Here is a 20,143-nt window from a genome sequence, read left to right on the forward strand (position 1 = left end):
TTCAAGAATTTTCCGCTGAATTTTTCAAGAATTGTCTTAAATTAGCGATAAGTCCGACTGCAGCTGGAATAGACTCAGCTCCCCCGCGACCCCGAGAGGGACAAGCGGTAGGAAATGGATGGATGGATAGAAATTAAGGTTAGATAATAAAAAGTTCACAGTGTTGATTCTGTTGAATCTTACATTAGACCATCACATTTGACCATGGATGTGCCGTCAGGGGCCAGCAAAGCCTTCTCTGCTGGCCTACCATATATCATGATCATAAATTAATAAAAGTCCATTTGATTTTTTATTTACTTTTTATAAATATATTAAAATATTTATCATATTCCCTTCATGTCATATTAGGCTCCAGTGTTGCTGTTTTTAAGTTAGAGCTTTTATCCAATCAGAATTCAGCCAGCTTGTTGCCAGTGCTGTAAGAATTCTGCCGGAGGCCTTCTGAATCAACATTAGTGGCGGTTGACAGTTAACAGACATTTGTGATAGCCGATCAGATCACGAGTTGTTGACAGTTGCCCATCTAGGTGGCCTTATGTTGAACGTGACTGTGATTGGATACTCACTTGTCACTCCCAAGTATCCAATCACAAGTTGTGATTTACAAAAGCAGAAAGTGGCACTGGAGCCATACCCGGCCAGCGGAGAAATCAGCGGTACTCACTTTTTCAACCCACAAAGAAGGAGAACAAAACGTTGATTATGCGGCAAATATATATTTTCAAGGGCATTTTCAACAAGGATATTTAAAGAGAAACTAGATCTTGTGAGACGAGGCCGGCCGACCCCAGAAACTAGTTAAGCTGTTCTGGCGGTGAAATGGTTTGGCTTCCACTTCCACTCGAATCAACCAACTACGAACGGTACCAATGGCTTATACGTCATCAAATGGCCGTTGTAAATATTTTTTCACATTTAATATGATTTTTACAATAATTTTTTGTTTTGACAGTACGACTTCTGATACGGGTTTATTGATTTTTAAATGTGCCAAAAAATAGTCTGTTTTCTACACTAGTGACAAATTGAGGTGATTCAATGCCCAGCAGTGCACAAGTGTGTTTCTGTAAAGTATTATTCAAACCGTGGACATGTGGCGACATAAATGATTGTATTTTGAGAGGTATTTATTGAAGTCGGACTAAGTAAGACATCACTGAAGGCCACAGTGGGAAATGCACGGCCCGCCACTGCATTTGACTAAATAGATTTAGACACCTGGTTGGCCTCTCTGGTACTGTTTTGAACTGGTTCCGTTTTTATCTCCCAAACCAATGTTTTTGTCTAAATATGGATACATGTACTCTGGAACCAAATGAAGTAAGGTGTGGAGTTCCACAAGGCTCAAGTCCCATTATGTTTAATCTTTACATGGTGCCTCTCTGAGAAGCAGGGGCGTCATCAGCTTTTAAGGACAGGGGGGGCTTAGCCCCCAGGAGATGCACAGGATGTGAGCGAACGTAGCGCACGAGCACAAAACTTCACAAACGGCTAACAAAGACTTAGAAATGATTCATTGTTATTATTATTTCAGTCCGTTTATTTTAAATCTGTGTTCATTACAACAACAAACATGGCTTTGCACAGTGACATTTTGTTTACAGCATCAACAAGAAACAATTACTTGCATGATCCTTCAAGATACACTGAAACACAATGAAAGTCATGGCATTAGCCTCTATGTTATTAATTCACAACATAGAGGCTAATGCCACGACTTTTGCTCACAATACAATAATTGTTTGTCCCTAAATATTTTGAAGTTGCACATATTACATTTTGGGCACATATGTGACTAAAATGGTTGTAAATTCAAGCCCTGGAAATATTACTTAACTACTTGAATTAAAGTAATATCTGGATCGGGATAATTTGGCTTATATATAGTATATTTATATATATATATATACAGTGGGGCAAAAAAGTATTTAGTCAGCAACCGATTGTGCAAGTTCTCCCACTTAAAATGATGACAGAGGTCTGTAATTTTCATCATAGGTACACTTCAACTGTGAGAGACAGAATGTGAAAAAAAATCCAGGAATTCACATTGTAGGAATTTTAAAGAATTTATTTGTAAATTATGGTGGAAAATAAGTATTTGGTCACTTCAAACAAGGAAGATCTCTGGCTCTCACAGACCTGTAACTTCTTCTTTAAGAAGCTCTTCTGTCCTCCACTCGTTACCTGTATTAATGGCACCTGTTTGAACTGGTTATCTGTATAAAAGACACCTGTCCACAGCCTCAAACAGTCAGACTCCAAACTCCACTATGGCCAAGACCAAAGAGCTGTCGAAGGACACCAGGAAAAGAATTGTAGACCTGCACCAGACTGTGAAGAGTGAATCTAAAATAGGCAAGCAGCTTGGTGTGAAAAAATCAACTGTGGGAGCAATTATCAGAAAATGGAAGACATTCAAGACCACTGATATTCTCCCTTGATCTGGGGCTCCACGCAAGATCTCATCCCGTGTGGTCAAAATGATCATGAGAACGGTGAGCAAAAATCCCAGAACCACACGGGGGGACCTGGTGAATGACCTGCAGAGAGCTGGGACCAAAGTAACAAAGGTTACCATCAGTAACACACTACGCCGACAGGGAATCAAATCCTGCAGTGCCAGACGTGTCCCCCTGCTTAAGCCAGTGCATGTCCAAGCCCGTCTGAAGTTTGCCAGATGATACAGCAGAGGATTGGGAGAATGTCATGTGGTCAGATGAAACCAAAATAGAACTTTTTGGTATAAACTCAACTCGTCGTGTTTGGAGGAAGAAGAATACTGACTTGCATCCCAAGAACACCATACCTACTGTGAAGCTTGGGGGTGGAAACATCATGCTTTGGGGTTGTTTTTCTGCTAAGGGGACAGGCCGACTGATCCCTGTTAAGCAAAGAATGAATGGGGCCGTGTATCGTGAGATTTTCAGCCAAAACCTCCTTCCATCAGTGAGAGCTTTGAAGATGAAACGTGGCTGGGTCTTCCAGCATGACAATGATCCCAAACACACCGCCCGGGCAACGAAGGAGTGGCTCCGTAAGAAGCATTTGAAAGTCCTGGAGTGGCCTAGCCAGTCTCCAGACCTCAACCCCATAGAAAATCTGTGGAGGGAGTTGAAAGTCCGTGTTGCTCGGCGACAGCCCCAAAACATCACTGCTCTCGAGAAGATCTGCATGGAGGAATGGGCCAAAATACCAGCTACTGTGTGTGCAAACCTGGTAAAGACCTATAGTAATCGTTTGATCTCTGTTATTGCCAACAAAGGTTATATTACAAAGTATTGAGTTTAATTTTTGTTATTGACCAAATACTTATTTTCCACCATAATTTACAAATGAATTTTTTTTAAATCCTACAATGTGAATTCCTGGATTTTTTTTTCACATTCTGTCTCTCACAGTTGAAGTGTACCTATGATGAAAATTACAGACCTCTGTCATCATTTTAAGTGGGAGAACTTGCACAATTGGTGGCTGACTAAATACTTTTTTGCCCCACTGTATATATATATATTATGGCAACCTGTAAAGGAAATTAAATATATATGGAAGTCTGAATAGAAATGAGAAACGTTTATATATACTGCAAATAAGAAAGACTTAGAGTCCGTCTGCTGATCTGAAAAAGAGCCAAAGCTGTCAAAGAGCTGAGGGACCATCTTCAAAGTGCAATGCTGAAACAAATAATGCAAACAATAAAATGTAACTTCCAGGGCTTGAGATCAATGTAGTCCCGTCGTCCCGGGGACGGTAAAAAAAAATGCACGGGACGAAATGAAATGCTCTCCGGTACGATGGCTTTTAACCATTTTTTTTTTCTTTTTATGTATTTATTCATTTTACATTTTATATTAATCGGGATCTTTCTGTGTGGAGTTTGCATGTCCTCCCCGTGACTGCGTGGGTTCCCTCCGGGTACTCCGGCTTCCTCCCACTTCCAAAGACATGCACCTGGGGATAGGTTGATTGATTGGCAACACTAAATTGGCCCTAGTGTGTGAATGTGAGTGTGAATGTTGTCTGTCTATCTGTGTTGGCCCTGCGATGAGGTGGCGACTTGTCCAGGGTGTACCCCGCCTTCCGCCCGATTGTAGCTGAGATAGGCTCCAGCGCCCCCCGTGACCCCAAAGGGAATAAGCGGTAGAAAATGGATGGATAGATGGATATTAAATGTCTTGGTTTTTCCTCCCTCTGAAAATCCTATGAAATGCCATCCTATAACAATACAACAGCTATTAATGTAACAATACAATAAAACAAATATATTTAATGATGTTTTTTTTCCATTATTTTAACAATAGGCTAATGTATATTACCTTATATAGATTCTACAAGAAGCACAAAACTTAAAAACTAAATTATTTACAATTGCAGACACAAGGTTTCGTGCAGCTTCACTCATTGTAAAGGAAGACGGAAGTCCACGCAGGAGAAAAATGACTACAAAGATGGTGTCTCGGTTTATCTTATATATATATATATATATATATATAAATACATACTAAGTATTTCATACATACATATACACACATACACATATATATATATATATATATATATATATATATATATATATATATATATATATATATATATATATATATATATATATATATATATATATACTGTATGAAAGACTTAAAGGTATACTAGAGGATGTTGTGGATCATGTTGACTATTGGTCTTCCTAATTGTCAATCATTCTGGTGATGTTACGTAAGGACATATACATATACATACATATACATACATATACATATATATATATATATATATCAAATAAAACAAATGGCTTATCGATAAGCCATTTTTTAATTTTTTTATTTATTACAACGCCAAAATAGGCCTAACAACGCCAATGGTTGTAATTCTGTAGCACTTTGAGATTTGGAATCAAATGTAAAGTAGATTACAAATGCAATCTTTTATATATATATATATATATATATATATATATATATATATATATATATATATATATGTCCTTACGTAACATCACCAGAATGATTGACAATTAGGAGGACCAATAGTCAACATGATCCACCCAGAAATTAATAAAACAAATGGCTTGTCGATAAGCCATTTAAAAAAAATTGTTTTAATATGTATTTATATGTATCATTATTCTCCTACTCACCATTCCAGTAGAAGCCTCTCCCCTCTCACTTTATGTGCTCCTCTGCCCTGACTCCTACAGGTCAATAGGGGTTGTGGAGTGATTATTATTATTATCTACTGATGATAGTCATACGTGTATGAGCTCAGCTCCTGTTCTCCTCCATGTGTAAAGTGAGAAACACAGCTGATGCTCCAGAAGGAAATAACCCCAAAGATAGCAAATGGTAAAAAAGAGTGCACATTTAACTTTATAAATAACCAGGACCTTCATGATGCATTTCAGGCTAACTAGCTAACTAAGTAGCAGCATTGTTTTAGAGCGGGAATGTAACTTTTTGTCAAACACAGACCTGGTGTAAAGTGGAGCTAATACATTTTACTACAAGCAGTGATGAATACTTACTTTTTTGAAAAAGTTTCTTATGTCCATTTTGCATCCGTTCACGTTCTTGTTCTGCAGTGCTGTGTGCTAATGTGCTTCGTACACCTGCAGGACCGCAAGCAAGGTCGCAGAGAAAATGCGGACTGGATTTTGAGCGATGTCGGCATTTTCTATATGAACAAGTGGAATGGATTGGATGCCGACGCACTAAAGGGGCTCTCTACCTTACGCTATGAAGTGAGGGAAAACTGAGTGAATAATGACAGGTTATATGATTATTTACTTAAACTCATATTCGGGCCACTTTATAATGAATATGTCGGCATGTATTTGTAAAAAAAAATAAAAAAATAAAAAAAATAGATTTTTTTTTTTTTTTAACACCAAATTATTTAGGGGGGCTTAAGAATATTTTAGGGGGGCTTGAGCCCCCCCTAAAATAGGCCTAACAACGCCAATGCTGGGAAGTCATTAAAAGGGTCATTTTTGTAATTTTTTTTCCTGACATATTATAAAACTTCCTTGTGGTCTACTGATGACATAACATGTAATGGAGGTGCTTTGGTCAAAATTTAGTATTTTGCTGATTTGTGTTTGTCTCTTCAAAATGCACCAATCTGTCTTATTTACATTCCAAAGTCCTTCTCCAGGCCAAGCCTCCTTCGACTGCCTCTCCACCCTGTCACCTTGTTGTAGTTTTTAGTGCCTCCATATGGAGTCTACTGACCGATATAAGTTAGAACTATACTCTACTTTCTATTAGAATTGGCAACAGCGAAGAGTTTTAGCATGCATGTGCATGTAAGAGCCAGTCTGTCCCACAATAAAACGATAAAGAAAAATAAAGAACTTATGAAACAACTTTGGACTACAACTGAATAAAAATGACGGCCTTGCGCAAAGCTCTTTCGGTAAACTACGACCATATATGGAGATATCCGCTGATGTAACTAAGGCAAAATACGTCACTAAATGTTCTAATTAAAATGGGTCGTTTGGAGCATGTTTGAAAAAAAGGAAGATTGTTTTATAAATATCTCCACTATGCCACCAAGGTTAGATTTCTAATTTTTGGGACTTATGGGGATGATAGTTAAACAAAAAGAGGTACCAACAGGTAAGACATTTGATTTTGCATAATAGACATAACTGGGGCAGCATGGTGGAGAGGGGTTAGTGCATCTGCCTCACAATACGAAGGTTCTGGATTCAATCTTGCGCTCGGGATCTTTCTGTGTGGAGTTTGCATGTTTTCCCCGTGACTGCGTGGGTTCCCTCCGGGTACTCCGGCTTCCTCCCACCTCCAAAGACATGCACCTGGGGATCGGTTGATTGGCAACACTAAATTGGCCCTAGTGTGGGAATGTGAGTGTGGATGTTGTCTGTCTATCTGTGTTGGCTCTGTGATGAGGTGGCGACTTGTCCAGGGTGTACGCCGCCTTCCGCCCGAATGCAACTGAGATAGGCTCCAGCGACCCTCCGCGACCCCGAAAGGGACAAGCGGTAGGAAATGGATGGATGGATGGATAATAGACATAACTGACATCACATGGACAAAGATAAAACCTTTTGGAGGAAAGTTCTGTGGTCAGATGAAACAAAAATTTAGCTGTTTGGCCACAATACCCAGCAATATGCTTGGAGGAGAAAAGGTGAGCCCTTTAATCCCAGGAACACCATCCCTACCATCAAGCATGTTGGTGGTAGTATTATGCTCTCGGCCTGTTTTGCTGCCAATGGAGCTGGTGCTTTTTCAGAGAGTAAATGGGACAATGAAAAAGGAGGATTACCTCCAAATTCTTTAGAACAACCTAAAATCATCAGCCCGGAGGTTGGGTCTTGGGCGCAGTTGGGTGTTCTGACAGGACAATGACCCCAAACACACATCAAAAGTGGTACAGGAGTGGCTAAATCAGGCTAGAATTAAGGTTTTAGGATGGCCTTCCCAAAGTCCTGACTTAAACGTGTGGACAATGCTGAAGAAACAAGTCCATGTCAGAAAACCAACAAATGTAGCTGAACTGCACCAGTATTGTCAAGAGGAGTGGTCAAAAATTCAACCAGAAGTTTGCCAGAAGCTTGTGGATGGCTACAAAAGCGCCTTATTGCAGTGAAACTTGCCAAGGGACATGTAACCAAATATTAACATTGCTGTATGTATACTTTTGACCCAGCAGATTTGGTCACATTTTCAGTAGACCCATAATAAATTCATAAAAGAACCAAACTTCATGAATGTTTTTTGTGACCAACAAGTATGTGCTCCAATCACTCTATCACAAAAAAATAAGAGTTGTAGAAATGATTGGAAACTCAAGACAGCTATGACATTATGTTCTTTACGAGTGTATGTAAACTTTTGACCAGGACTGTAATTACAGAATGCCTCAATGAGGCACCATTGAGTGAGTGAGTGTGTCACCAACCTCAAGGCCCCAGGTCTGCTTGACATATTCCTTCAACATGTGTTCCTTCAGGCTGTCAAACACACCGGTTTGGATCGCTGTATCCGGGGAGCGTAAGCAGGGTTTCCTCAGAGCACACACCAGCCCATCAGGGTCCTTGCTGTAGAACTCACACAGCTCTGAAAGCCCACAGTGGGGTTTGCCTCGTGCGATGCAGTAGGTGTTGTTAAGCTGTTTCTCAATGGTGTAATGGTGGAACTCAATGTTGCACACCATGGAGAGGACATAGCCACCCAGATTTCGGAAACACTGGCGCAGCAAGAAGAGCCCGTCTGACATGCCGGCCAGCTTCAAATACTGCTCAGCGTCAGCGCGACTGATGCTGCCGAAGAAGAAAGGTAGTTCTGCTGCAGGGTCGGCGGCCATGGCGAATTCTCAGAGAGCTCTTTGGAGACCTGGATTTGTAAAGAAGGCAAAAAGTAACAAAAACAGGTCGATAGAACTGATCAGGGTGTAAATATTTGATGACAAGTTTCTTATAAATACCCAGTCACTTTATATGTTTTTGTGTATTTCTTAGTTGAATTCGGTGAGGACACACTATAAACAGCTGATGTCAAACTCAAAGCCCGGGGGCCAGATGTGGCCCTCCACTTCATTTTAGTTGGCCCTCGAAAGCCTGGAAATACTATGTATCAATAAAGTACTGTAACTTTTAAAATTAAAGTTAAAGTACCAATGATTGTCACACACACACTAGGTGTGGCGAAATTATTCTCTGCATTTCACCCATCACCCTTGATCACCCCCTGGGAGGTGAGGGGAGCAGTGAGCAGCAGCGGTGGCCGCGCCCGGGAATCATTTTTGGTGATTTTTTCTTACTAAATGAATTCTTTATTTCTATTTTGGGAGAGAAAAAAAAAGTACTCCATGCAATCGCAAATTTTGTTCACTTAAATAGTGTCTAATTATGCAAAAATATATTATCAAACATTCAAACCATTTTTAAAATCAGAAATAAATACTAATAATAATGATTTCAAATCAAGTTATCCATCAAATTGTGCAATGTGAAGGTAGCAATAGATTTTGTGGTATAATTGTGAAATTTACTGTGGTTTTTATAGCAGTTTTCTCTAAATGAAAAAAACAGTACTTTTTTTACTCTAAAAAACTGTGGTGGCGTTTTGGTATTTAGAGTAATACACCGGAAAATCTACAGTTGTTGATTTGCGGTAAAAAAAACAAAACAAAAAACAACTGGCAGCTCAGGTGCCAAAATGTTACTGTAAATTTGCAGTTTTTTTTTTTATTACAGTAAAAAAATCAAATGTACATTTTACAGTAACATTCTGGCAACTGAGCTGCCTTTTTTAACCATACAAACAGCAGTACTGTTTTTCCATTTACAGTAATATACACTCCATTTTGAGGGGAAATTATTGCAACTTACCATATTTTTTTTACATTTTAGTTTGAAAAAAATCCCCTAATAAAATGCATCAAAAAATTGTATAATAATAGTATTCACTGTTAGAAACGGCCCTCTGGGGCCAAACATAACTGCGATGTGGCCCTCAGTGAAAACGACTTTGACACCTCTGCTATAAACAGTCTGAACATACAAGGGTTATTTATGCTGATCGGCCACAATCAGTATCAAATGATTTTTGTGAAAATGTACGTGATCATCATTGCCAATTAATGATTTTTAGTGCCAATCACAAACGCCGGTTCTCTTTCGCTCGCACTATATATTTTTAGTCACCTGGATCAGTGGTCCCCAACCTTTTTGTAACTGCGGACCGGTCAACGCTTGAAAATTTGGGGGGTATGGTATTTTTTTTTCTTTTTTTTCTTTTTCTTTTTGTCATAAAAAAATACAATCATGTGTGCTTACGGACTGTATCCCTGCAGACTGTATTGATCTATATTGATATATAATGTAGGAGCCAGAAATATTAATGACAGAAAGAAACTACCCTTTTGGGGGAGGGGAGTTTTTTTGGGTTTGTGCACTAATTGTAAGTGTAACTTGTGTTTTTTATGTTGATTTAATAAAAAAGAAAAAGAAAATGTGTTTTTAAAAAAAATGTATTTATTTATTTTTATTTCTTGTGCGGCCCGGTACCAATCGATCCACAGACCGGTACCGGGCCGCGGCCCGGTGGTTGGGGACCACTGACCTGGATGACAAGCGGCTAGCAGCTAATTATGTATCTTCATACACAGTTTTAATAATAATCACTTCTACATAAACTCCAAATAAATAGCATTTTTTCGTATATTTTAAATCATCAATTACCATTATCAGTGGAAGACGAGGCTAAACATGATAGGCAACACACTGAGAGCAAATCAGGAGAAGGCATGCTAATAGCTAATCTAACCGCTAAGCTAGCTTTAAACCACACCGAGAAATAAATTCTGAGTAAAGTTTAAGAAGTAGATGGAACCACGTTATAGCAGAAAGTAAGCAGTTATTAAGAGAACATTAACAAGTAGATTAATAAGAGTTAAAAAGAGGATAATATAACAACAACTGTTGGTGTGTCAACATTGTCGCAGTCAGAACACGGCACGAAAGAAGAGGTCGGATCTATACATAAATTGGTGGTGTCGATTCCAAGGGTAATTAGGTTGATATTCTTTTTTTCAAATCATACTCTGTAGTTTTTGTTAATGCTTAAAAATTCAGGGAATAATTATCTGCAGACAAGGGGACTTTGAGGGCAAAACCCCAAATAATTAAAAAGAGTAGTTTTGTTGTGTAAAATGTATGCACCAAGAAAATAATCTCAAGATCCCCACCATATCAATTCCTAGATGTGATCGACATTTTTAACGCGCATCACACGAAATAGACGTAACGTTATACATATCAGTACTACGGATACCATTAACAAAAATGCCTCAAAACAGCCCACTACCTATAATATGGTATATGGCTTTTTAAACATCAGATCATTGCCTCCCAAAGCGCTATTAGTTATCGAGGTGATTAGAAACAACAATCTTAAAGTCATTGGTCTCAGTAAGACTTGGCTAAAATCAGATGGATTTTTTCCACTTAACGAGGCATCTTCTCCTAACTATACAAGTGCACATATTACTCGTCCCCTTTAAAGGGGCGGAGGGGTCGCACTAATATCTAATGAAAAGCTTAAAAACTTATCCTTAACCGAAGTAATAAATATAAATCATTTGAGGTGCTTACTATGAGGTCTGTCACACTGCTACCTCTCTATCTGTCAGTTATCTATTGCCCCCCTGGGCTCTATTCTGACTTTATCAGCGAATTTTCAGAGTTTGTTGCTGATCTAGTAGATAATAACTAATTATAAAGCAGATAATTAGTTATAATGGGGGATTTTAATATCCATAAGAATACCCCATTAGACCCTCTGTGCATGGCGCTCCAGACTTAATTTGATAGCTGTGGTCTTACACAAATAATAAATGAACCCACGCATTGCAACGGTAATACGATAGATCCAGTCCTTTTCCGGGATGTCACCACCTCCAAAGTTATGGTACTCCCGTACATTAAAGTAATGTCCGATCACTACCTTATAAAATTTAAAATTCTGACTCATTGTCAACTAACTACTAATAATAAATGCTTTAGCAGCCGCCACAATAATGCTGTCACAACTATGACTCTTGCTGGCTTACTGCCTTCGGTAATGGCGCCATTCCCAAATTATATGGGCTGTATCGATAACCTCACTAACAACTTTAACAATGCCCTGCGCAACACCATTGATAGTATAGCACCGCTAAATCTTAAAAAGGCCCCTAAAAGGTGTACCCCTAGGTTCACAGAAGAAACCAGAGCTCTTAAACTATTATGGAGAAAGCTGGAACACAAATGCCGTGCGACTAAACTTGAGGTTTTCCATCAAGCATGGGTGATAGTTTAGTAACTTATAAATACGCTCTGACCACAGCTAAAACTAATTACTACTCAAATCTCATCCGCCTCAATAAAAATTATCCTAAATAGAGTGCGTCAAATACGGTTGTAAAATTATACTTTCACAAAATAAAAGCATGTTTTAATGGAAGTTTATGAGCTGGCTTATGTGGACAACTATGTATAGACCTATTATTTTGGTTTATTTATTCAGGAAAACTAAAGCAATTGCATGCTTCCGGGCACAGCCGCACACGTCCTTGGTAGCAAAGTGTATTTGGCCATACTCTCTTTAAACACGACGCCAACTCGCACTCGAGTTGGCGGTGAAGCCAAGAAAAATTATAATGGACTTTCCATCACTCAATGCAAGTAAACGTTCATATTTTAGCAGTAACTGAGGGGTCAAAAATACTAAATATAATGTTATTTGGTAACAGTAGAAAAGAACGTCATACACAAATATAGACGGAATAAATATTGAAAGGGTAAAAGAAACCAGATTTTAAGCTGTAATAATAGATGATAAAATGAACTGGAAATCTCATATAAAAATATGCAACAGAAGGTGGCAGGAAATATTTCAATAATGAATAAAGCAAAATATAATCTGGATCAAAAATCTCTCCATATTCCCTACTGCTCGCTATCTGAGGTTTTGTGTAGAAATATGGGGAAATTATTACAAATATGCTCTTCATTCACTAACGGTGTTACAAAACAGATCAGTTAGAATAATACATAATGTTGGATATAGAGAACATACAAACCCTTTATTTATTGAATCAAAAATATTGAAATTCATCGACTTCGTGCATTTGCAAACAGCTAAAATGATGTACAAAACAAACTATAACCTGCTACCCAAGAATGTACAACGATTCTTCTCAACTAAAGAGGATGAATATAACATTAGAGAAAAATATAATTTAAAACATTTGTATGTAAATACAACACTTAAGACCTTTAGCATATCAGTATTTGGAAGTAAATTATGGAATGGATTGAGCAAATAAATTAAACAATGTACTAGGGTTGTACGGTATACCGGTATTAGTACCGGTACAGTACCGCGATACTAATGAATCATATTCGGTACTACACCGCCTCTAAAAAGTACCTTTCCCCCAACCCTCCGACCCCCAGTCGTCGTCACGTTGTGACATTGCTGGTTTAAGAGCAGAGGAGCATGTTCGTCAGCGCACAATCACAGAGTACTTACAAGCAGACACAGTGTGTAGACAGAAAAGGGAGAACGGATGCATTTTGGCTTGAAAACTAACGATAAAGGTGAAGTTATAACACTGAAACGCTCTCAGGATGAGGTGCTTTAAAACATGGCTAGCTAACTAGCGGCTAAAGTCCAGCCCCAGTCTGCAGTGTTTTAGCTACTTCTAAATCACTAATCCTCACCTCCATGGCGACAAATAAAGTAAGTTTCCTACAAGTATCATCCCTGCAGGACGAGGAATAGCTAAACATGCTTCACTACACACCGTAGCTCACTGGCATTAAAATGTAAACAAACGCCATGGGTGGATCTACACCTGACATCCACTGTAATGATACCAAGTACAGTAGCGTATGGTTGATACTACTATGATTACATCGGTATTTTTAGCATCACAAAATCTTTTGTTTTTTTTAAATGTATATTATGTTCATAAACTCAGGAAATATGTCCCTGGACACATGAGGACTTTGAATATGACCAATGTATGATCCTGTAACTACTTGGTATCGGATTGATCCCTAAATTTGTGGTATCATGCAAAACTAATATAAAGTAGCAAACAACAGAAGAATAAGTGATTATTACATTTTAACAGAAGTGTAGATAGAACATGTCAAAAGAGAAAGTAAGCAGATATTAACAGTAAATGAACGAGTAGATTAATAATTAATTTTCTACCACTTGTCCCTCATAATTTTAACAAAATAACAGAATTATATAAATGACACAATATGTTACTGCATATGTCAGCAGACTAATTAGGAGCCTTTGTTTGTTTACTTACTAATAAAAGACAAGTTGTCTAGTATGTTCACTATTTTATTTAAGGACAAACTTGCAATAAGAAACATATGTTTAATGTACCCTAAGATTTTTTGTTAAAATAAAGCCAATAATGCAATTTTTTGTAGTCCCCCTTATTTAGAAAAGTATCGAAAAGTATCGAAATACATTTTGGTACATTTTGGTACTGGTACCGGTACCAAAATATTGGTATTGTTACAACACTACAATGTAATAATATGATCCAGTTTAAGAAGCTGTTCAAATTAAGAATGCTTACAAAGTACAAGGAAGAAGAATTGTGGGAAATACCTTCAACTTTATTGAAAACGAGATATTCTTCATCTCAGTATGTTATTCATGACTGACTTATATATCTATTGCAAGAACCGCTGTCTTATATCATTCACTGATGTAACTGTGTCACAAAAAGAAGACAGTAAATGAGCATATGTATTTGTTAATGCTCTGAAGTGGGGGTAGGACTAAATACCGTATTTTTCGGACTATAAGTCGCAGTTTTTTTCATAGTTTGGCCGGGGGTGCGACTTATACTCAGGAGCGACTTATGTGTGAAATTATTAACACATTAGCGTAAAATATCAAATAATATTATTTAGCTCATTCACGTAAGAGACTAGACGTATAAGATTTCATGGGATTTAGCGATTAGGAGTGACAGATTGTTTGGTAAACGTATAGCATGTTCTATATGTTATAGTTATTTGAATGACTCTTACCATAATATGTTACGTTAACATACCAAGCACGTTCTCAGTTGGTTATTTATGCCTCATATAACGTACACTTATTCAGCCTGTTGTTCACTATTCTTTATTTAAAATTGCCTTTCAAATGTCTATTCTTGGTGCGACTTATACTCCAGTGCGACTTATATATGTTTTTTTCCTTCATTATTATGCATTTTCGGCAGGTGCGACTTATACTCCGGTGCGACTTTTACTCCGAAAAATACGGTAAGCCTTGCTTCTTCCTACTTCTTTTCGGACATGATGTAAAGAGAAATGGTACGAAATGATGTGTGATGTATTATATTGTAAGTGTGTTCATGTTAGAAATAACTCAATCAATCAATAGTATTTTGTACTCAAATACACTTTTAGTAATGTTATGACGTACCAATCTACCAATCCATTATTCATAAGTTCTAATGTGTTATTATTTTCAGATGTTGTGTTTTTAAAAACAATGGAAATTGTGTTTCGAGTAAAGAACAACAGCCTTCCAGCTTGTAGGTTATTTAAATTAAGAGGACAAAATTATAATTTACGAGGGATATTGGTTTTTGAAATATGCAAAATAAGAACGAACATAAAATACAAATGTATTTCAGTTTTAGGAGTTAAATGGTGGAACAAGCTCAGTGATGAGTTGAAGACAAGTAGTTCTTTGTTAAAGAAAGCCTAGAAAGGTGAAATAATGGAAAATTATATTTAAAATATAGCAAAGATTACTTTCATCTCACTGATTTTTTTGAACGTTGGTGTTCCAGGCAATCTAATCTTTAGTGAATGTATAGTATAGGCAAATATAAGCCTTGGCTTCCGGGTCCGTGTACCTTCCATCCATTTTCTACCGCTTGTCCTTTTTGGGGTCGCGGTGCCTATCTCAGCTGCATTCGAGCTCATCGCAGGGCCATTTCCAATTCTTAAAAGCAAATCAAAAAACAAATTTTGACCCATTTTTTCTATTTTTATTTCTGAAACAAAAGTTGGACAACTATTTAATGAGACTTTTTTTAAATGACAATAGGACTTCTGCTGAACAAGGCTGTTAGCGTTATGCTACAACCATGCTAATCGCAAAGGAAAAGCTAAAATACTGTTTCTGGTTCATTTTGTCATCACACAAACAACCACCCATTTTTGCATTTTGGATGAACATTGTGTTGTCTGTCTTGTTGTAATAAATGCAGACGAGGCGTGTTGGCTGAATTCTCAAAGGTTTACTCACAGCGTGCTCATAACAACATTCAAGCTGCCGGCATGGCTACATACAACAACACTCAACGAGGTCACTGCACATGCTCATCACTACTGTGGCATGCTGGGTAGTGGAGTTGTATGTAGCTCAGTGTTTTTCAACTACTGTGGGAGATTATCTAATTTCACCTATTTGGGTTAAAAATATTTTTTGCAAACCAAATGATGTGTTGTTGTTGAGTGTCGTTGCTTTCTTAGGGCTCGACAGAGTAACCGTGTAATGTTCTTCCATATCAGTAGGTGGCAGCCGGTAGCTAATTGCTTGGTAGACGTCGAAAACAGCGGGAGGCAGTGCGCAGGTAAAAAGGTGTCTAATGCTTAAACCAAAAATAAACAAAAGGTGAGTGCCCCTAAAAAATGGCATTGACACTTAGGGAAGGCTATGCAGAATGAAACTAAAACTGAACTGGCTACAAAGTATATAAAAACAGAATGCTGGACGACAGCAAAAACTTACTGTGGAGCAAAGACGGCGTCCACAAAGTACATCCGAACATGACATGACAATCAACAATGTCCCCACAAAGAAGGATATAACCAACTGAAATATTCTTGATTGCTAAAACAAAGTACCTGTAGATGCAGGAAATATCGCTCAATACAATAGGCCAGGCCTATATGCTCAAGTTCAGGCTCGCTACGATACAGGGACATAATCATTTATCTAAACATGTATACACAAGTTCAAGTGTTTCATTTAGTTCTTTGGGTATTAAACTGCAAATCTTTGTCTAATTTACAGCACTTTAGCAATGTTCATTGCAAATAAAGCACTTTAAACTTTATATTAGATTAGATTAGATTTATTGGTCCCCTTGGGGAAATTCATTGCCACTGCCGTACATTTAAACACCAGACATTACACATCACACAAAAAAACAAACAAAGACATCATACATGACTAACACACATTTACAGGCTTGTCAGACAGGTCGGCCGGGCCTGCTGTTAAGGGCGGCTATAGCTGCAGGGATAAGGTTTTTCCTGAGGCGGGCCCTCCGGAATTTGATAGTTCTGTACCTGCGCCCTGATGGTAGTGGGATGATGTATTGGTGTAGTGGGTGAGTGATATCCTGGACTATTGTTTTTGCCAGTCGGGTGATGGACCTGTGGTTTAAGTCTGAAATGTTGGGTGTGGGTAGGCCGATGACTTTAGCTGCTATGTTTGTACTGCGTGTGAGTTTGGTCCGGTTGGTTACAGAAAGCATGGTGAAAAAAACATGTGGAACAGTAAAGAAGGATGGGTTGAACAATGCTTTGGTAAAGTAATAACAGGAGATGAGGTGCAAGGTATAGTCCTTTAAGTTTTCGGATGGCTGACAGTCTTTGTTGACTTCTTTTTTGAATGTCCGTGGTGTGCTGATCAAAGGTGAGTTTATTGTCCAAGGTTATGCCCAGGTATTTAAAAGTGTCAACTGTTTTAACTGTTTGTGTGTTTATGATGATGGGGTTCTGAGGTGAGGGGGGGTTGAACCATATTTCTTTTGTTTTATTGACATTGATTTCCAGATAACTGGCTGTGCATGACTCTGTGAAATGTTTGACTGTGTTATGATAGTCCAGGATGGATTGACTGTTGGAGAGGAGTGCGAGAATGGCTGTGTCATCTGAGTATTTTAAGTATGTTGTGGTGGGTGAGATGCTACGGCAGTCATTTAAGTATGACTAAATCCTTTCTTGACTTCCCCTTCCTTACTGACCACCAAGTGACCCCAGGGGCCAGGGCCCAGAGGCTAATATGACGTGTGAAATAATGTCAATTAAATCAAAGCATTTAGTTTTTTCATATACAAGATACACAGTCCATGGTTCTCGCCCGGAAAAGGGTGGAGTGCCATCTCCGGGTTGGGGAGGAGATCTTGCCCCAAGTGGAGGAGTTCTAGTACCTCGGAGTCTTGTTCAAAAGTGAGGGAAGAGTGGATTGTGAGATCGACAGCCGGATCGGTGCGGCGTCTTCAGTAATGCGGACGCTGTATCGATCCGTTGTGGTGAAGAAGGAGCTGAGCCGGAAGGCAAAGCTCTCAATTTACCGGTCGATCTATGTTCCCATCCTCACCTATGGTCATGAGCTTTGGGTTATGACCGAAAGGACAAGATCACGGGTACAAGCGGCCAAAATGAGTTTCCTCCGCCGGGTGGCGGGGCTCTACCTTAGAGATAGGGTGAGAAGCTCTGTCATCCGGGAGGAGCTCAAACTAAAGCCGCTGCTCCTCCACATCGAGAGGAGCCAGATGAGGTGGTTCGGGCATCTGGTCAGGATGCCACCCGAACGCCTCCCTCGGGAGGTGTTTCGGGCACGTCCGCCCGGTAGGAGGCCACGGGGAAGACCCAGGACACGTTGGGAAGACTATGTCTCCCAGCTGGCCTGAGAATGCCTCGGGATCCCTCGGGAGGAGCTGGATGAAGTGACTGGGGAGAGGGAAGTCTGGGCTTCCCTGTTTAGGCTGCTGTCCCCGTGACCCAACCTCGGATAAGCGGAAGAAGATGGATGGTTGGATGAAGATACACATGTTTCTATGCATTTCAGGGATTTGGGGAGCCAAACCCTCAAATTTCTTTCGGCCGTGCAGTTTTGCCGTGCCGCCGTGAGGAGTGTTCCTTATTTCCAGTTCTGAAAGGTGGCAACACTGATCCTAACCACATCCCCCCACCATCTCACCTGGCTCCTTTCAATGCGAAGGAGCAGCGACTTTATACTCTTACAGCCATCAGACTGTATAATGCATATTGAAGTGAAGTGAATATATTTATATAGCGCTTTTCTCTAGTGACTCAAAGCACTTTTACATAGTGAAACCCAATATCTAAGTCACATTTAAACCAGTGTGGGTGGCACTGGGAGCAGGTGTGTAAAGTGTCTTGCCCAAAGACACAACGGTAGTGACTCGGAAGGCGGAAGCAGGGATCGAACCAGGAACCCTCAAGTTGCTGGCACGGCCACTCTACCAACCGAGCTTTACCGCCCCCTATGTTCCTTTTTGACTGTATTAGAATGTATAATAGACTGTATTTATATTATTTACATGTGAATAATGCTGTATAATAGACTGTATTTATATTATTTACATGTGAATAATGCTGTATAATAGACTGTATTTATATCATTTACATGTGAATAATGCTGTATAATACACTGTATTTATATCATTCACATGTGAATAATGCTGTATAATAGACTGTATTTATATTATTCACATTTAAATAATGCTGTATAATAGACTGTATTTATATTATTCACATTTGAATAATGCTGTATAATACACTGTATTTATATTATTCACATTTGAATAATGCTGTATAATACACTGTATTTATGTCATGACTAGAACTATGGCGTGATTTGTTCTCCCGTGGTGCAAATGATTTGGACCAGACATGACGTGCAGGTGAATACATATTTAATTTTAACACTCAAAAAAAGAATAAACAAAAGGCGCGCACAAGGGCAGAAGTACAAAACTTGACTATAAACACAAACCTTGCACAAAGGCAGAAACTATGAACAATGAAACAAAACTTGCAAACTATGGCATGAATAAAGAAAACTTACTTGGACGAGAAAACGGCATAAAAAAGAGCAGCAAGGGTCATAAGGGTGTGTGGAGAGTGTGTCAGGGGTATGATGTCTCTAGGGAGACTTCCTGGCAACAATCGGTTTAAATAATTGTGACATGATTAAAGACAGGTGCGTGAGTCGTGAGGGCAGGTGAAAACTAATGGGTTGCTATGGTGACAAACAAGAGTGCACAATGAGTCCAAACGTGGAACAGGTGAAACTAATGGGTAACCATGGAAACAAAACAAGGGAGTGAAAAGCAGGAACTAAAAAGAGTCCAAAACCAAACAGCACATGGCCAAACAAAAACATGATCAACACAGACATGACAATTTATATTATTTACATGTGAATAATGCTGTATAATAGACTGTATTTATATTATTTACATGTGAATAATGCTGTATAATAGACTGTATTTATATTATTTACATGTGAATAATGCTGTATAATAGACTGTATTTATATTATTTACATGTGAATAATGCTGTATAATACACTGTATTTATATTATTCACATGTGAATAATGCTGTATAATACACTGCATTTATATTATTTACATGTGAATAATGCTGTATAATAGACTGTATTTATATTATTCACATGTAAAATATACCTAAATGTTTATTGTTTATTGTGAGCGAACTGTGGTGCTGAATTTCCCCTAGGGATCAATAAAGTACTTTCTATTCTATTCTATTCTATTATTTTACTCCCGTCCCGAATGACAGCGCTTCTCACA

At 38.6% G+C, this 20,143-nt stretch overlaps 1 protein-coding gene across 4 annotated transcripts in view; it reads right to left on the reverse strand.

Annotated features, from left to right (window-relative positions):
• Positions 1 to 20,143, reverse strand: part of zap70 (zeta chain of T cell receptor associated protein kinase 70) — a 52,126-nt gene that overhangs the window by 21,446 nt on the left and 10,537 nt on the right. For all 4 annotated transcript variants that reach the window (XM_061976379.2, XM_061976377.2, XM_061976376.2 and 1 more), the window contains one exon: positions 7,930 to 8,363. In XM_061976379.2, coding sequence (XP_061832363.2) covers positions 7,930 to 8,334 — 405 coding nt within the window. In that variant the 5' untranslated portion in view covers positions 8,335 to 8,363. The remainder of the gene's footprint in view (positions 1 to 7,929; positions 8,364 to 20,143) is intronic.

The sequence above is a fragment of the Nerophis lumbriciformis genome, linkage group LG14, assembly GCF_033978685.3.
Source record: "Nerophis lumbriciformis linkage group LG14, RoL_Nlum_v2.1, whole genome shotgun sequence".
NCBI lineage: Eukaryota > Metazoa > Chordata > Actinopteri > Syngnathiformes > Syngnathidae > Nerophis > Nerophis lumbriciformis.